General features: G+C 40.1%; 1 protein-coding gene across 1 annotated transcript in view; it reads right to left on the bottom strand.

Annotated features, from left to right (window-relative positions):
• tdp1 (tyrosyl-DNA phosphodiesterase 1) overlaps nt 1-18453 on the bottom strand; it is a 67266-nt gene that overhangs the window by 31515 nt on the left and 17298 nt on the right. Inside the window, exons 11-14 of the mRNA XM_064927573.1 lie at nt 11909-11957; nt 11535-11601; nt 8735-8842; nt 595-697 (exon numbers count right to left, since the gene is read on the bottom strand). Of these exons, the coding sequence (XP_064783645.1) occupies nt 595-697; nt 8735-8842; nt 11535-11601; nt 11909-11957 (327 nt within the window). The remainder of the gene's footprint in view (nt 1-594; nt 698-8734; nt 8843-11534; nt 11602-11908; nt 11958-18453) is intronic.

Raw genomic sequence — 18453 nt, 5'->3', positions numbered from 1 at the left:
GCCAAGTGAAGGATGTCATGGTTACACTAACCTGCCTAGCGTCTTATTAAATGGACCTCGTTCTTTTAAATAGAAAAATACACAAACTTGTCTTTTCAAGCAAGAAGTCTTTGTGCGACTGTCCCTACTCGAGTCACATCTGAGGTCTGAGGTGTTACTCTCAATGGTGTCCCTGAATGTCAGAAATGATGTGATGACTAGCTATATTCTTTCATAAATGCTTTCATTTCTTTCTAGGGGAAAACCAGGAAGTACTCCAATAGTGGGGGCTAGGCGCTTTGTTCTGGTCAGGTCAATGTTGAAGCTCTGGCCCTCTAAACCAGTGTCACCTCCACAACCATCATGTTGCTTAGCAACTGTTGAGGTAATTCTAAGGCAAGGAACAAATTACACTGTATGTGTGTGTGTGGTGTGTTGGAAGCCCCCTCTGTCTACATATGGAGGATAGTGGAGACATTCATTATTACATGTACATAAATGGAGTATGTTTACCGAGCCCTAGAATCAAGTATCCTAATTTATGATCCATGTGCATAACTCAAAAGCACATCTCCCTTGGACATCAATGTGTGTGTGCGAGTGTGTGTTACTTACGAAGGCAGAGGGCACATAGAGGACTCCCAGTTCGTATGACCGGACCATCACCTGCGTGTTGTTCTTCTCCAGAGCCCCCCACGCTGCTTTGGACAAGTTAGCACTGGGGAAAGGAGAACACACACATAATATTGAAAGTAGATTGGAAAATATGACGACAACTACGATACACATGCATTTTCCCCCCACGTCGCACAAAATTATTAGTTGACGTAGTCCCGACATATTGAAAGGTCAGCGGGTCATCTTCACATACAACACATTGGCTAATTGACACCTGAAGTAAAATGTCCCCTTAATGGGAAACCCTGTTGCGATTACGTCACCAAAGCTAAGTATTGACCCAAATCTACTGTAGAACTGTACTCAACTCAGATGAGTAGTATTTTTGTCAGAAATGACAAAGTTCATCTGGTCACACTTTCAAGGGTTAAGAAGATACAGTATCACTGTGGTTCTAGGGACTTTGGATAATACATGATAATATGTTACTAAATTGCAAAACCCACATCAGATCATAAAGAAAAGAGCCTCCATATGCTTTATTGACAGTGGTGTACAGTGCATTCGGAAAGTATTCAGACCCCTTGACTTTTCCCACATTTTGTTACATTAGATTTATTCTAAAATGGATTAAATAAAAATGTAATCTACACACAATACCCCATTATGACAAAGTGAAAACAGGTTTAGACATTTTTACAAAAGTATTAAAAAACGAAAAAAAAAAGAAAAAAAAAACTTAAATACCTTATTTACATAAGTATTCAGACCCTTTGCTATGGTGTATCCTGTTTCTATTGATCATCCTAGAGATGTTTCTATAACTTGGAGTCCACCCGTTATAAATTCAATTGATTGAACATGATTTGGAAAGGCACACACGTCTATTGTGATGGAAAATGTTGTTTGTGTAAATCAATTAATAAATAAATCTCTATAAAAAATAATTATTCATAAAACTGAACAAACACATAGAAGGTGAGAAGGCTATTCACTAATTGTATGGTGAGAAGAATAGGTGTCTATGCCGCTTAACAGGACACTATCATCTGATGTGTCTGAAGTATGATTCTGTACACACATGGTCTAATCAAGACTTCCTACCAAAGAGCAGTAACCTCGATTAAGAATGTTTAGGACCGATTAAAATGTAGCATAGTGAAAACTAAGTGTTTATTTTCTTTCTTCCAGGACTGGTGGAATGTCTGCTACCAAATATTTTTTATACATGTTTACCAATGATTGTGCATCTCTCCCTTTGAAAGGCTTCCTGAGGCAGGGGCCTTAGGAGAGAAGTTATTGAGACTGTGTACTATACTGTATAAAAGGTACCCAGATGCCACTGTTAAGGGAGCTCCCAAATTAAATAAGGCCTGGCCATTTCTTTTGTTTTTACCCTACACACTCCAGCACCCACACACAACCCACCTGTTATTGAATATTTGTTAGTGGTGTTAATACTGTGTTTTATTTATTGTGTGGGGTCTTTCGATTTTGGGTTTTAGTGGATTTTTACCAGGTTTGAAAGGATGCCCCTTAAAGGGCACACAAATAAAACAATTTTGAAGTATCTATTGTCTGAGATTTGGTTACACACGTGAATTCTCTTGATATGAAATGTCTAAATAATGTCCGAGGTTTTCATCAAAGATCTCTGTATTTTGCTCCGTTCATCTTTCCCTCGATCCTGACTAGTCTCTCAGTCTCTGCCGCTGAAAAACATCCTCACAGCTTGATGCTGCCACCACCATGCTTCATCGTAGGAATGGTAACAGGTTTCCTCCAGACATAAGAGCGTCTGCTAAATGACTTAAATGTAAATGTAAATGACGCTTGACATTCAGGCCAAGGAGTTCAATCTTGGTTTCACCAGACCAGAGAATGTTGTTTCTCATGTTCTGAGAGTCTTTAGGTGCCTTTTGGCAAACTCCAAGCAGGCTGTCATGTGCATTGTACTGAGGAGTGGATTCCGTCTGGCCACTCTACCGTAAAGGCCTGATCGGTGGAATGGTGCGGAGATGGTTGTCCTTCAGAAAGGTTCTCCCATCTCCACAGGGTACCTTGTGTAGATTTGATGAGAGGAAAAAAACAATTTAAATCAATTTTAGTATAAGCCTGTAATGTAACAAAATGTGTCACGGGGTCTGAATACTTTCCGAATGCACTGTATATGCAACTTTTAGAAAGCTCAAATTCTGAGCTACCCATTAAAGTGTGGTCCACAGATCTAAGATAATCTTAACAAGCCTTTTAAAAAGGTGCAATATTCTGAAATTGCGCCGCCATTTCCTGGTTGTTAAAATTCTAAAAGTTCAGTTTATGTGACAAAACAAGTGTAGATAATCATTGTACCATCTAACCAGCTGTGAAATATATTTTCAATAATCAAAAATGGTATTTTCAGCTGTTTGAAGCTGGTGTACAAAACCTAAAGTAAGATGCAAAAACTAAACTTAAGAATGGGAAGCATAGACACAACGCACATAGAACATATTTGAGGTCGACCGATTAATCGGAACGGCCAATTAATTAGGGCCGATTTCAAGTTATAACAATCGTAAATCTGTATTTTTGGACACCGATTTTGCCTATTTAAAAATAATCTTTATTTAACTAGGCAAGTCAGTTAAGAACACATTCTTATTTTCAATGACGGCCTAGGAACGGTGGGTTAACTGCCTCGTTCAGGGGCAGAACGACAGATTTTCACCTTGTCAGCTCGGGGGAAATCAATCTTGCAACCTTACAGTTAACTAGTCCAATGCTCTAACCACCTGCCTCTCATTGCACTCCACGAGGAGACTGCCTGTTACGTGAATGCAGTAAGCCAAGGTAAGTTGCTAGCTAGCATTAAACTTACCTTATAAAAAACAATCAATCATAATCACTAGTTAACTACACATGGTTAATGATATTACTAGTTTATCTAGCGTGTCCTGCGTTGCACATAATTGATGGGGTCCGTATCGTTGCTCCAATGTGTACCTAACCATGAACATCGATGCCTTTCTTAAAATCAATACACAGAAGCTATACTGTTACACTGGCAATACTAAAGTGCCTATAAGAACATTCAATACATTCAACATATGAAATACAAATGGTATAGAGAGAAATAGTCCTACAATTCCTATAATAAATACAACCTAAGAACCACCAGCTTTCATATGTTCTCATGTTCTGAGCAAGGAACTTAAACGTTAGCCTTCTTACATGGCACATATTGCACTTTTACTTTCTTCTCCAACACTTCGTTTTTGCATTATTTAAACCAAATTGGAAAGGTTTCATTATTTATTTGAGGGTAAATTGATTTTATTGATGTATTATATTAAGTTAAAATAAGTGATCATTCAGTATTGTTGTAATTGTCATTGTGTGGCACATCAAGAAACTGATTAAACAGCATGATCAATACGCAGCTGCACCTTGTGCTGGCGACAATAAAAGGCCACTCTTAAACGTGCAGTTTTGTCACACAACACAATGTCACAGATTAGCAATTGGCATGCTGACTGCAGGAATGTCCACCAGAGCTGTTGCCAGAGAATTTAATGTTAATTTCTTTACTATAAGCCAACTCTCCAACGCCGTTTTAGAGAATTTGGCAGTACGCCCAACTAGCCACACAACCGCAGACCACCTTGTAACAACACCAGCCCAGGAACTCCACTTCCGGCATCTTCACCTGCTGGATCGTCTGAGACCAGCCACCCGGACAGCTGATGAAACTGAGGAGTATTTCTGTCTCCAATAAAGCCCTTTAGTGGGAAAAAAATGAATTCTGATTGGCTGGGCCTTCCTCCCCAGTGGGTGGGCCAGTCTCCCAAGTGGGTGGGCCTATGCCCTCCCAGGCCTACCCATGGCTGTGCCCCTGCCCAGTCATGTGAAATCCATAGCGAGGGCCTAATTATTTATTTCAATTGACTGATTTCCTGATATCAAATCACAATTTATTGGTCACATCCACATATTTAGCAGATGTTATTGCAGGTGTAGAAAAATGCTTGTGTTCCTAGCTCCAACAGTGCAGTAATATCTAACAGTTCACAACACTACGCACTAATCTAAAAGTAAAATAATGGAATTAACAAATATATAATAAATAAACATTAGCAATGTCGGAGTGGCATTGACTAAAATACAGTAGATTAGAATACAGTATATAAATATGAGATGAGTAAAACAGTATGTAAACATTATTAAAGTGACTAGTGTTACATTATTAAAGTGGCCAGTGATTACAGGTCTATGTATATACGGCAACAGCTTCTAACGTGCAGGGTTACCTAACCGTGTGGAAGCCGCTGTTGCACCTCTTCAGCACACTGTGTGGGTGGGATCATTGATGTGTTCGCAGAGGAACTTGAAGCTTTCCACCTCCTCCACTGCAGTCCCGTCGATGAGAATAGGGGCCTTCTCCCTCTGCGGTTTCCCTGGGTCTGAACCCCGCCCTGTGCAACTGTAGTAGGCCTGATTATCAACAATGACACGAGAGCCTACAGGGAGGTGGTGAGGGCCCTGGGAGAATTACTTCTCACTCAATGTCGTCAAAACAAAGGAGCTCATCGTGGACTTTGAGTGATAAGTAATTCTCCCAGGGCCCTCACCACCTCCCTATAGGCTCTCGTGTCATTGTTGATAATCAGGCCTACTACTGTTGTGCCAACTGCAAACTTGATGATTGAGTTGGAGGCATGCGTGGCCACGCAGTCATGGGTGAACAGGGAATACAGGAGGGGGCTGAGCATGCACCCTTGTGGGGGCCCTGGATTGAGGAGCAGCGAAGTGGAGGTGTTGTTTTCTACATTCCCAACCAGTGGGCGGCCTGTAAGGAGGTCCAGGACCCAGTTGCACCGGGCGGGGTTCAGACCCAGGGCCCCAAGCTTAATGATGAGCTTGGAGGGTACTATGGTGTTCAATGCTGAGCTAGAGTCAATGAACTGCATTCTTACACATTCCTCTTGTGCAGTGCGATGGCTATTGCATCGTCTGTGGATCTATTGCAGCAGTAAGCAAATTGAAGTGGGTCTAGGGTGTCAGGTCAGGTAGAGGTGACATGATCCTTAACTAGCCTCAAAGCACTTCATGATGACAGAAGTGAGTGCTATAGGGCAATAGTCATTTAGTTCAGTTACCTTTGCTTTCTTGGGTACAGGAATGGTGGACATCTTGAAGCAAGTGGAGACAGCAGACGTGGATAGAGAGAGATTGAATATGTCCGTAGCAGCTTGACAGTTCATCCAGGCAGCTTGACAGTTCATCATCTGAGGACGCGGCTAGGGATGCCGTCCGGGTCTCGGTGGCACTGTGTTATCCTCAAAGCGGGCGAAGAAGGTGTTTAGCTTGTCCGGAAGCAAGACGTCGGTGTCCAGGACATGGCTGGTTTTCGCTTTGTAGTCCGTGATTGTCTGTAGACCCTGCCACATACGTCTCGTGTCTGAGCCGTTGTCTGTACAGACATTTTGCGCGAATGCTGCCATCTATCCACGGATACGGTGACTGATGAACCCCGTCCCCGTATCTGTGTATTCGTCAATGTTATTCTCAGAGGCTACCCGGAACATATCCCAGTACGCGTGATCAAAACAATCTTGAAGCATGGATTCCGATTGGTCAGACAAATGTGGAGTAGACCTTAGCACAGGTACTTTCTGTTTGAGTTACTGCCTAGGAACGGAGGAGTCGTGATCAGATTTGCCGAAGGGAGGGCCTTATAAGCATTTTGAAAAGTTGAGTAGCAGTAATCCAATGTTTTCCTAGCGCGAGTACAACAGTCAATGTGTTGGCAGAACTTCGGTAGCGTTTTTCTCATATTTGCCTTGTTAAAATACCCAGCTACAACAAATGCCACAATAACCCGTGGTTTCCAGTTTGTATGAAGTCCAATGTAGTTCTTTGAGGGCCGTCATGGTATCGGCTTGAGGGGGAATATACACGACTGTGACTATAACCGAAGAGAATTCTCTTGGGAGGTAATATGATCGGCATTTGATTGTGAGGTATTTATTCTAGGTTGGGTGGACAAAAGGACTAGAGTTTCTGTATGTTATCACAATCACACCATGAGTAGTTAATCATGAAACTGTAACTCTGTAAAATAGTTGAAATTTTAGCATGTTGCGTTTATATTTTTGTTTAGTATATGATTTTAAAATCATGTTTGATATAAATCCAACATTTTCTAATTGATCAAGTATCCCTTGTGTCAAACTGACAGGGCTGACGATAACAGGGGGTTTTAGGTGAAGCCCGGCCATTAGTCCTCATATGCTGAATAGCATGTGACCGCATGGTGTTCATAAAAATAGTAATTATACATATGTTCCACACATAATGAAAGTGTAATCAAATTAAAGTTATCCAAACAGGGTTGACGTGTTAAGCTCAACCACCTCAGCCAAAGATGATAAAACAACTATAAATAGAAAGAAGTTACTTCCATTCCCACCATGCTGTTCAGATGACCCAAATGTTGTCATCTGCTGTGAATCATTTAACTGATTATTATAATGGGTAAATTGTTTGCATAACAGGGTTGGCCTTAAAATGAGGGACAGACGTAAATGCTTTACTAACAAGAAAAATGTCAATAAAAACCTTCAGAAATTACTGTCAAAGGAGCAAAATAACAAGGCCTTTACAATGATGGTGAAACTTTGATACATTTTTGGATTAAGTTTGTAGGGGGAAAAAAAAATCTGATTTATTGAATTCTCCATGTGATTTATATTAAAGTACACTTCATTTAATATAACAAGCTTTTAAATTTAAATATTGGTGGATAAATTATTCTTAAATTATCAAAAGGGACACAAGAGGCACCCATTTCGTGGAACGTCCCACAAAGCAAAAATGGGTGTAACATCAAGCTTCACTACTTGCTATCAGTAGTATTTAGATTAACAATTTTCTTACATTAAGTTATAAATATTGAAAATATATTTTTTCTGACTTGGCTAATTTGTCAACATTTTGTTGAACATAATATATTCTATGTGCATATCAAAGATCCAGAGTTGAATCTCTGCTACTTTTAGATTTATAATCCAATTTGTAAGAATTACTCACAGAGTGAATGTGAAAATGGTCACCCTCGGTTGGTGATTTGCATGCTCTGCATGGCCGTACAGCATTTACTGCCTCCGCAGAAGTCAGAGCATTCAAACTTCTTGCGCTTATATTTTCTATATTCATGTTTATATTTTTATATTTATTTTTTTTTAAAGAAAATTGTAATTGAAATCAAAATACTAGTCATGTTAAAAGAGGAAGCGGTAAAGCTTTGTGGAGTCTTAAAGGAGGCCTGGGTACGGCCAAAAGGTTACAAATGCTACAACTTCAAACCATTATTTCTTAATTATGCTCAAAGATACAAATGTCAAACATATGTCAACAATCCTTCCCCAGAGAACCCTTCTATGGATGAAATGTCGTGAAAATCCCTAAAATCATTGTCATTTCTGTTCTACTTTCGTGATGAATCACAGAGTAAGGTTACCATTTAGCTGCTAGGCAACCAGGTCTAAAATGACAGGGAACTATGGCCTATAGCGATAAGGTACCACAGACAGAGTATGATGGGTAAATATACAGGCTTGTTTGTAATGGTGCTATCAGTACATGGGGAGTTAAATGCAGATAGCAGAGTACATAAACAGACCACTCCTCTCTAGACAGCTAGACTCTATTGGCAGATCTGAGAGGGAGAGGAGTTTTTCAGGAGAAGGATCAGAGCGGTGTGATCATAAATAACTGACGAATAAAAACAGAGTGAGCGAGTGGTGGTGCTGATCATGAAGTTTAAAAAAACAACAACCATGATGAGGTGTTGACGTTAGCCATTTTCCTTCAAGGTGTTTCCTGCCTTTTCATGGTGAAAACATCAGGGTCATCCCCAAAACATCAAAACACCAACAGCCTTTTGGGGAAACAATGCTCTTAACTGGGCATCCGTTTAAAGAGTGTGTGTGTGTGTGTGTCTGGTTAAACAATAGCACCGTGACTAAGACACAAGTTGTTCCCCGTTCAGCTGGTAAGGGGTGTTCCTAGGCAACTGCCTGTCTTGAGTTTGAAGTCATATTGTGGACTCTTGAGACGTTTCACATACACACACGTGCAAAAGCAGGCCTCTAACCTTGTGACAAGGAACCAGGCCAGTTGTGTGAAGTCTGGCGAAGCCCTCATGTAGGTCTTGATGTGTGGCATGGCGTGACTCCTCCCCGTCGTCTCAGCTTGCCAGCGACTAGACACAAAAAAAAAACTCAAGTACATAATTTGCTGTGGGTAGAAGTATACCGTGACTTATTCCACATTTTGTTGAGTTAAAGCCTAAATTCAAAATGGATTAAATAAATACAAATCTCACCCATCCACACACAATAACCCATAATAACATGTTTTTAGAAATGTATCCTAATTTATTGAGAATGAAACAGAAATATCAAATGTACATAAGTATTCACACACCCGAGTCAATACTTTGTACAAGCACCTTCAGCAGTGATAACAGCTGTGAGTTTTTCTGGGTAAGTCTCGAAGAGCTTTCCACAACTGGAATGTGCAACATTTGCCCATTATTATTTTCAAAAGTCTTCAAGCTCTGTGAAATTGGTTGTTGATCATTGCGAGACAACCATTTTCAGGTCTAGTCATAGATTTTAAAGTAAATTTAAGTCAAAACTGTAACTAGGCCAATCATGAACATTCACTGTCTTCTTGGTAAGCAAATCAGTGTAGATTTGGCCTTGTGTTTTTGATTATTGTCCTGCGGAAAGGTGAATTCATCTCCCAGTGTCTGGTAGAAAGCAGACAACCAGGTTTTCCTCTAAACTTTTGCCTTCGCTTCGATCCATTTAGTTTATTTTTTATCCTGAAAAGCTCCCCAGTACTCAACAATTACAAACATACCCATAACATGATGCAGCCACCACTACGCTTGAAAATATGGAGAGTGATACTCCGTAACGTGTTGTATGGGATATGCCTCAAACATAACACTTTGTATTCAGGACAAATATTTTTGAAGTATGACTTTAGTGCCTTGTTGCAAAACGGATGTATTTAAAAAATAAATTTTTATTCTGCACAGGCTTTTTTTCCTTTTCACTCTCAATTAGGTTAGTATTGTGGAGAACAATGTGGGGTAACATTGTAGTTACCCCACAACACTAACCTCCCATACTCAGTTCTATCACAGCCTTTAAAGTGTTTTAAAGTCCCCATTGGCCTCATGGTGAAATCCCTGAGCGGTTTCCATCCTCTCTCAACTGAGTTAGGAAGGATGCCTGTCTTTGTAGTGACTGGGTATATTGACACACCATCCAAAATGTAAATAAGAACTTCACCATGCTCAAAGGGATATTCAAAGTCTGCCATTTTAAAATGGACTGGAAAACCTTCCTGGTCTTTGTGGTTGAATCTGTGTTTGAAATTCCCAGCTCAACTGAGGGCCCTTTCATATAATTGTATGTGTAGGGTACAGAGATGTAGTTATTAAAAAACAATGTTTAACACTATTATTGCACACACAGTGAGTCCATGCTATTAATTATGTGACTTGTTAAACACATTTTTACTCCTGAAATTATTTAAGCTTGCCATAACAAAAAGGGGTTGAATATTTAGAGACAACTCAGCTTTAGACATTTTTTATTTATTTATATAAAATCGGGAAACATTTCTAAAAACATAACTATGGGGTAATTTAATCTCTTAATTCAGGCTGTAAAACAACAAAATGTGGAAAAAGTCCAGGGGTGTGAATACTTTCTGAACACGCTGTAGTATCAGCTTACACCAGGGTTTCGGACTGCGACCATTTAGTCGCATTTTGCAACCCTTTTGACTTGGCTGTGCAATTAAATTTTTAATTGATCGCGTCTGAGAGGTCTCAAATTCTAGCTGGTCAACTCACTCAAAAAACAACTTATTTTTTGGCCGGCTAAAACCATAATTGACAATGATCAACATGGTCAAACAGTATCGCTAAATTAAAGTGCATTGATTCCTGCCATGACAGTGCCTGCTCTGCCCATGACAGTGCCCATTTCGCCGGGGCTGGCTGCGCTGATGAGCGAGCAAACATTTGTGCAAACATTTCAAAATGCAGTAGTGGGAAAAATACCGTTTTGAAAATAAGTAGGCTGCTGTTAATTGAAATGAGGATGGTCTTAGTTTTCTGGGGGTATGACATTTATTTAAACTCTCAATATTGAGTGATTGACACAGTTTTAAAAACGACGTTTACGGTATGTCTGAGATGCTGGGTCTGCCGTGTCTTTGTGAGACGCAGAGTAGGTGAACGGATCATCTCTGCACATGTGGTTCCCACCGTGAAGCATGGAGGTGGTGGTGTAATGGTGCTTTGCTGGTGACACTGTCAGTGATTTACTTAGAATTCAAGGCACACTTAACCAGCTTGGCTACCACAGCATTCTGCAGCGGTACGCATTCTGGTTTGCGATTAGTGGGACTATCATTTGTTTGTCAACAGGACCCGAAATACACCTCCAGGCTGTGTAAGGGCTATTTGACCAAGAAGGAGAGTGATGGTGCTGCATCAGATGACCTGGTCTCCACAATCGCCCGACCTCAACCCAATTGAGATGGTTTGGGATGAGTTGGACCGAAGTGAAGGAAAAGCAGGCAAGTAATGCGAAGCATAAGCATTCCTCAAGAAGCTGGTTGAAAGAATTGCAAGAGTGTGCAAAGCTGTCATCAAGGCAAAGGGTGGCTACTTTTTTTGGTTACTACATGATTCCATGTGTGTTATTTCATAGTTTTGATGAATTGGAGAAAATAGTCAAAATAATGAAAACCCTTGAATGAGTAGGTCTGTCCAAACATTTGACTGGCACTGTACATCCGGTGAAACATCTGGCTCCTTGTTCTATCTGTGGTAAAGGTGTTGGTCAGAGTAGAGGAGTTCGACTTACTGGAAGTAGCTGTGGAGCCAGATTTGTTTCTGAGCAGTCTGGATGCTGTAGGGTAGAGAGCCACCGGCTGGAATGACAATTACACTGTTAGTTCAGTGTAACCTTCTGAACAATGTCATAGAGCTTTCAGAATAACATCAGAAATCTTCCATGATTCTGTCAAGCACTACAATACTACATTAAAGCCTTCGTGAAATCTTCATATAGCATTCATAACAATGTCATAAGACCACAATCCTGTCTGCACCTGGTTTCTGATAACTACAGTAATGCTTACTCACAACACCACTGTAAGCTTGGACTTTGAGACAAGAGGAGAGGAACAGGAGAAAGTGAGTCAGTGTTGCCAGGCCGGAATGTGGCTGAATCTTTACCTGGATACCCCTCCAGACTGGTCCTCACATCGTCCACTGACGGGTAGATCTGCGGAAGATGGAATACATGTTGACACACCAAGTATCAAATACCTGGCTGGGGAACACACATGTAAATCAAAATCAGACCACAACCTCCTCATCCACCAGGAAAGCAGCCATGTTTTGAGCTTCACTAATGAGCACCCGACATAGAGCAGACTGTATGACCAGATGAATACAGCCTGTTGGGGGGGGGGTCTCTCTTCACAACAAACCTCACAGTTAGAGACCGAGTCACACACACACACACACACACACACACACACACACATAGGAGCTTGCATTCCCACGCACGTACACACACTAGGGAATAAACAGGCAAGGTTGAGCTAGGTCTGTCTATCTAGGCCGATTCTTACACGGCCAAATGTCTCTGTCTATCCGTCTGTCAGAAACAGTCACAGGGGGTGAGATTCAGTGTGGAGCCATGACTTTCAGCCGACATTTGCTGAAAGATCCATAAGGAACACTAATCAATGGGACACAGTCCATCAAAGGGACAAATTCTCTAAAAATCCATAGGAAGACATTTTTATTGAACTGATGCAGGGAAGTGATATAACATAGTGCCCTCAGAAAGTATTCACACCACTTGACCTTCTCCACATTTTGTTGTATTACAAAGTGGGATTCAAATGGATTTGTCTTTTTTTTCTTCTACGACCTACACAAAATACTCTGTTAAAGTGGAAAAAATATATATAATTTCACACACACACACACAAAGTCGGAAGTTCACATACACTTCGGTTGGAGTCATTAAAACTTGTTTTTCAACCACTCCACAAATTTCTTGTTAACAAACTATAGTTTTGGCAAGTAGGTTAGGACATCTACTTTGTGCATGACACAAGTAATGTTTCCAACAATTGTTTACAGAGATTATTTCACTTATAATTCACTGTATCACAATTCCAGTGGATCAGAAGTTTGCATACACTAAGTTGACTGTGCCTTTAAACAGCTTAGAAAATTCCAGAAAATTGTGTCATGGCTATAGAAGACTCTGATAGGCTAATTGACATCATTTGAGTCAATTGGAGGTGTACATGTGGATCTTCACACTCAGTGCCACTTTGCTTGACATCATGGGAAAATCTATAGAAATCAGCCAAGACCTCAGAAACAAATTGTAGACCTCCACAAGTCTGGTTCATCCTTGAGAGCAATTTCCAAACGCCTGAAGGTACCGCGTTCATCTGTACAAACAATAGTACGCAAGTATAAACACAGTGGGACCACACAGCCGTCATCCCGCTCAGGAAAGAGACGCGTTCTGTCTCTTAGAGATGAACATACTTTTGTGTGTAACGTGCGAATCAATCCCAGAACAACAGCAAAAGGACCTTGTGAAGATGCTGGAGGAAACAGGTATCTATATCCACAGTAAAACTAGTCCTATAAATCGACATAACCTGAAAGGCCGCTCAGCAAGGAAGAAGCCACTTCTCCAAAAACCACCATAAAAAAGCCAGACTACGGTTTGCAACTGCACATGGGGAGAAAAAGATCATACTTTTTGGAGAAATGTCCTCTGGTCTGATGAAACAAAAATAGAACTGTTTGGCCATAATGGCCATCATTATGTTTGGAGGAAAAAAGGCAGAGGCTTGCAAGCCGAACACCATCCCAACCGTGAAGTACTGACTGGTGCACTTCACAAAATAGATGGCATCATGAGGGAGGGAAATTATGTGGATAAATTGAAGCAACATCTCAAGACATCAGTCAGGAAGTTAAAGCTTGGTCGCAAATGGGTCTTCCAAATGGACAATGACCCCAAGCATACTTCCAAAGTTGTGGCAAAATGGCTTAAGGACAACAAAGTCAAGGTATTGGAGTGGCCATCACAAAGCCCTGACCTCAAACCCTTAGAAAATGTGTGGGCAGAACTGAAAAAGCGTGTGAGAGCAAGGAGACCTACAAACCTGGACTCAGTTACACCAGCTCTGTCAAGAGGAACGGGCCAAAATTCACTTGTGGAAGGCTACCCGAAATGTTTGAACCAAGTTAAACAATTTAAAGGAAATGCTACCAAATACTAATTGAGTGTATGTAAACGTCTAACCCACTGGGAATGTGATGAAATAAAGAAAAGCTAAAGTAAATAATTCTCTACTATTATTCCAACATTTCCACATTCTTAAAGTAAAATGGTGATCCTAATGGACCGAAAACAGGGAATTTTTACTAGGATTGAATGTCAGGAATTGTGAAAAACGGAGTTTAAATGTATTTGGTTATGGTGAATGTAAACTTCCGACCTCAAGTGTGTGTGTGTGTGTGTATATATATATATATATATAGAGAGAGAGAGAGATAGTTGCCTCTCCCCTGTTGACGTTGAGACTGGTGTTTTGCGTGTACTATTTAATGAAGCTGCCAGTTGAGGACTTGTAAGGCGTATGTTTCTCAAACTAGGCACTAATGTACTTGTCCACTTGCTCAGTTGTGCACCGGGGCCTCCCTCTCCCCTTTATATTCTGGTTGGAGCCAGTTTGCGCTGTTCCATGAAGGGAGTAGTACACAGCATTGTACGAGATCTTCAGGTTCTTGGAAATTTCTTGCATGGAAAAGCCTTCATTTCTCAGAACAAGAATAGACGGACGAGTTTCAGAAGAACGTTCTTTGCTTCTAGCCATTTTGAGTGTGAAATCTGACCCACAAATACTGATGCTCCAGATGCTCAACTAGTCTAAAGGCCTGTTAGATTGCTGATTTAAAATCAGCACAACAGTTTATAGCTGTGCTAACATAATTGCAAAAGGGTTCTCTAATGATCAATTAGCATTTTAAACTGATAAACTTGGAACACAGGAGTGATGGTTGCTATAAATGGGCCTCTGTACATTTATGTAGATAGTCCATTCAAAACCAGCCGTTTATAGCTACAATAGTCATTTAAAACAATAACAATGTCTACACTGTATTTCTGATCAATTGATGTTATTTTAAATGAAGAAATAACATGTTTTTTAAAGAAAAGCCCAAGGCCATTTCTAAGTGATTCCAAACTCTTGAACAGTAGTTCATTGTCAGCAAACTTAACATGTGTTAATATTTGTATGAACATAAGATTCAACAACAGAGAAATAAATGAGATGTGACGAACAGCAATGGATTAATGTGTCCCGGGGGGGGGGGGGGCAGGGGCAAAATCAAAAGTAACAGTCAGTATCTGGTGTGGCCACCAGTTGCATTAAGTACTGCAGTGCATCTCCACTTGCACCAGGTTTGCCAGTTCTTGCTGTGAGATGTTACCCCACTCTGCCACCAAGGCACCTGCAATTTCCCAGACATTTCTTGTGGGAATTTTTATTTATTTATTTAACCTTTATTTAACCAGGAAGGGCTCATTGAAATTTGAAATCTATTTTTCAAGAGCATCCTGGCCAAAATAGGCAGCACCAAGTCATTACAAAAATTACAGACATACAACATAAAAACTACAAGTAATCTAGTAAAAACCATAGAATTCACAGGAGAATTCAAAAAGGGATGTTTCTTTTTTTGCTGAGTTTATATGAAAAATAAAACACTATTATATATATTCATTAAATAAGTATTCATCCCCTGAGTTAGACAGTTTGGCAGAGACTACAGCTGTGAGCCTTTCTGAGTAAGTCTCTCAGAGCTTTGTACACCTGGATTGTACAATATTTGCACATTATTATTTTGAAAATTCTTCCAGCTCAGTCAAATTGGTTGTTGATCATTGCATCTCAAAGTGCCTTCGATGTCGGCTCTTCCTATCATTGTGAAGCAGAATTCACCAAGCGTTGGATTGTTCACCCACTAATGATTGTTCACCCACGTGAGCTGGGTTTAGACCGTCGTTAGACAGGTTAGTTTTACCCTACTGATGATGTGTTGTTGCAGTCTTGCCATATATTTCCAAGATGATTTAAGTCAGAACTGTGACTAGGTCATTCAAAAACATTCAATGTTGTTTTGGTAAGTAACTCCAGTTTATACTTGGCCTTGTGTTTTAGGTTATTGTTCTGCTGAAAGGTGAATTTTTGTCTCCCAGTGTCTGTTGGAAAGCAGACAACCAGGTTTTCCTCTAGGATTTTGCCTGTGTTTAGCTACTCCGTTTCTTTTAATCATAAACTCCCTAGTCCTTGCCGATGACAAGCATACCGATAACATGATGCAGCCACCACCATGGTTGAAAATATGAAGAGTGGTACTCAGTGATGTGTTGGATTTGCCCCAAACACTGTATTCAGGACAAAGTTAAGTTCACTTCTTTGCCAAATAATTAGCAGTTTTACTTTAGTGCCTTATAGCAAACAGACTGCATGTTTTGGAATGTGTGTATTCTGTACAGGCTTCCTTCTTTTCACTCTGCCAATTAGGTTAGTATTGTGGAGTAACTACAAGGTTGTTGTAGTTGTTGTCTACCATCACAGCCAATTAAGTGTTTTTAAAGTCACCATTGGCCTCATGGTGAAATCCCTGAGTGGTTTCGTACCTCTCTGGCAACTGAGTTAGGAAGTATGCCTGTATCTTTGTAGTGACTGGGTGTATTGACACACCATCCAAAGTGTAATTAATAACTTCATCATGCTCAAAGGGATATTAAATGTCAGCTTTTTTTTACCCATCTACCAATAGGGGCACTTCTTTGCATACCATTGGTTTTTGTGGTTAAATCTGTGTTTGAAATTCACTACTCGACTGAGGGACCTTACAGATAATTGTATGTTTGGGGTACAGAGATGAAGTAGTCATTCAAAAATCATGTTAAACACTATTATTATGCACAGAGTGAATCCATGCAACTTATGTGACTTAAGCACATTTCCACTGCTGAACGTATTTAAGCTTGCCATAACAAACAGGTTGAATACTTAACTAAAAGCATTTCATCTTTTCATTTTGTATTAATTTGTGAAAAAATAAAAACAGTTCCACTTTGACATTACGGGGTATTGTGTGTATGCCCGTGAAAGAAAACCTCAATTTAAAATTCAGGCTTTAACAAAATGTGGAAAAAGTCAGGGGGTGTGAATACTTTCTGAAGGCACTGTATACAGCAATATTATAAAACTGGACATACCCTGATAACACAATGGTAATGTTTCTACATGATCATTTCAGCTATTTCCGAATCATGGTTGTGGATACTTTGATGTTACTGAACGCTACAATACAAAACCATACAATAGGAGCATAACGATACGGAACATTGTGTTGTTGATGCATTTGCAGTAAGTAGGTTACAGCAGGCTTTCAATTTCATATCCTTATATTATTGTGTTTAGAAGACTGGGACTGTTGTGCTTCGCATAATAACTAGTAAGCAACAATATGTAGAATAGAGATGAAATAAGAGGATATATTTCTGTCAGGTAATGTGGTGGGTTGGACAACAGGGGAAATGTCCTCACACACACACACACACACACGCAGGCTGAACGCACACACACACAAATTGTGCCCGAGCTAGCACAAACAAAGAGACAGACATACAGCACGCACACACCAAAAACCACACATCCAAATGATTCCACCCAGGCCTCTCTAACACACACACACCTCGTCTGAATGCTAGTTTTAATGAAACCAGCAGGGACCCCCCGAGTTAAAGTCCAGGAGCATCATTTAAAAACGGTTGCATTAATGTTACACTAAATTTCTACATGTACCATTACTGAAAAGACTGCGCACCACAAAAAGATCTTGATTCATAAACTTGGTGTGTGCCATACATACACATGTCTCCCGTTATAAATCAGACATGTCGTAAAACGGTGCGTAGGGGAACGAGCATTATAACGCCACCATTAAAACATGCATCATTCACCTTTTATGTTGACAATAACACCTTTATTTGCCGTATACTTTGGAAATATTGGAATTAGGCCAAGACCGTATCTAAATGATTTAGCCATGGTGAACTTAATCGAATGCCTTTAGAGGTGTAGGCAGAATGTTTTCCTTTTGCAGTGACATTTGTTGTATCGGACCGTTTCTGAACGACAAAAACAGTTGCAAATTGTTGTGGCCCTGGAAACAGATCGTTTGAATTCAATAATGTTTTGCATTTACTTTTTCGCATTTACTTTTTCCATAGCCTAAATTTTCTGTACTGCCTGCAAATTCTGAAACACTGTCTACCTGGAAACTCCGGTAGAAGGGAGAGATGAAGAGAGAGAGGATAGAAAGAGAAGACAGGATATGAAGATAAGAGGACACACACACATAGGTGCAGATTCATTACTCTATGATAAAAGAACACTTCCTAATTAGATGCATTGTCATCCTCTCACATAATAAATAACCTTATAGTTCTGACGAGCAGGGGGGAAAAGGGAATAAATACAAAGATCCCATAAAATATATGCTTTCGAGTGACAGCCATTGGTTGGTTGAGTGCTGCGGGGATAGGCAAAGGGACAGTTGTAAACGAGTAAACGAGTTGTCACAATCACAGATTTTAGAGAAACAACAAATATCGGAACATATAAGTGTCTTATATCGGCTGACAGCTCAAATTC

This window comes from Oncorhynchus masou, chromosome 21 (genome assembly GCF_036934945.1).
Source record: "Oncorhynchus masou masou isolate Uvic2021 chromosome 21, UVic_Omas_1.1, whole genome shotgun sequence".
Taxonomy (NCBI): Eukaryota; Metazoa; Chordata; class Actinopteri; order Salmoniformes; family Salmonidae; genus Oncorhynchus; species Oncorhynchus masou.
Note: the sequence above shows the minus strand (reverse complement) of the source record. Positions and strands in the feature narration are given on the sequence as shown.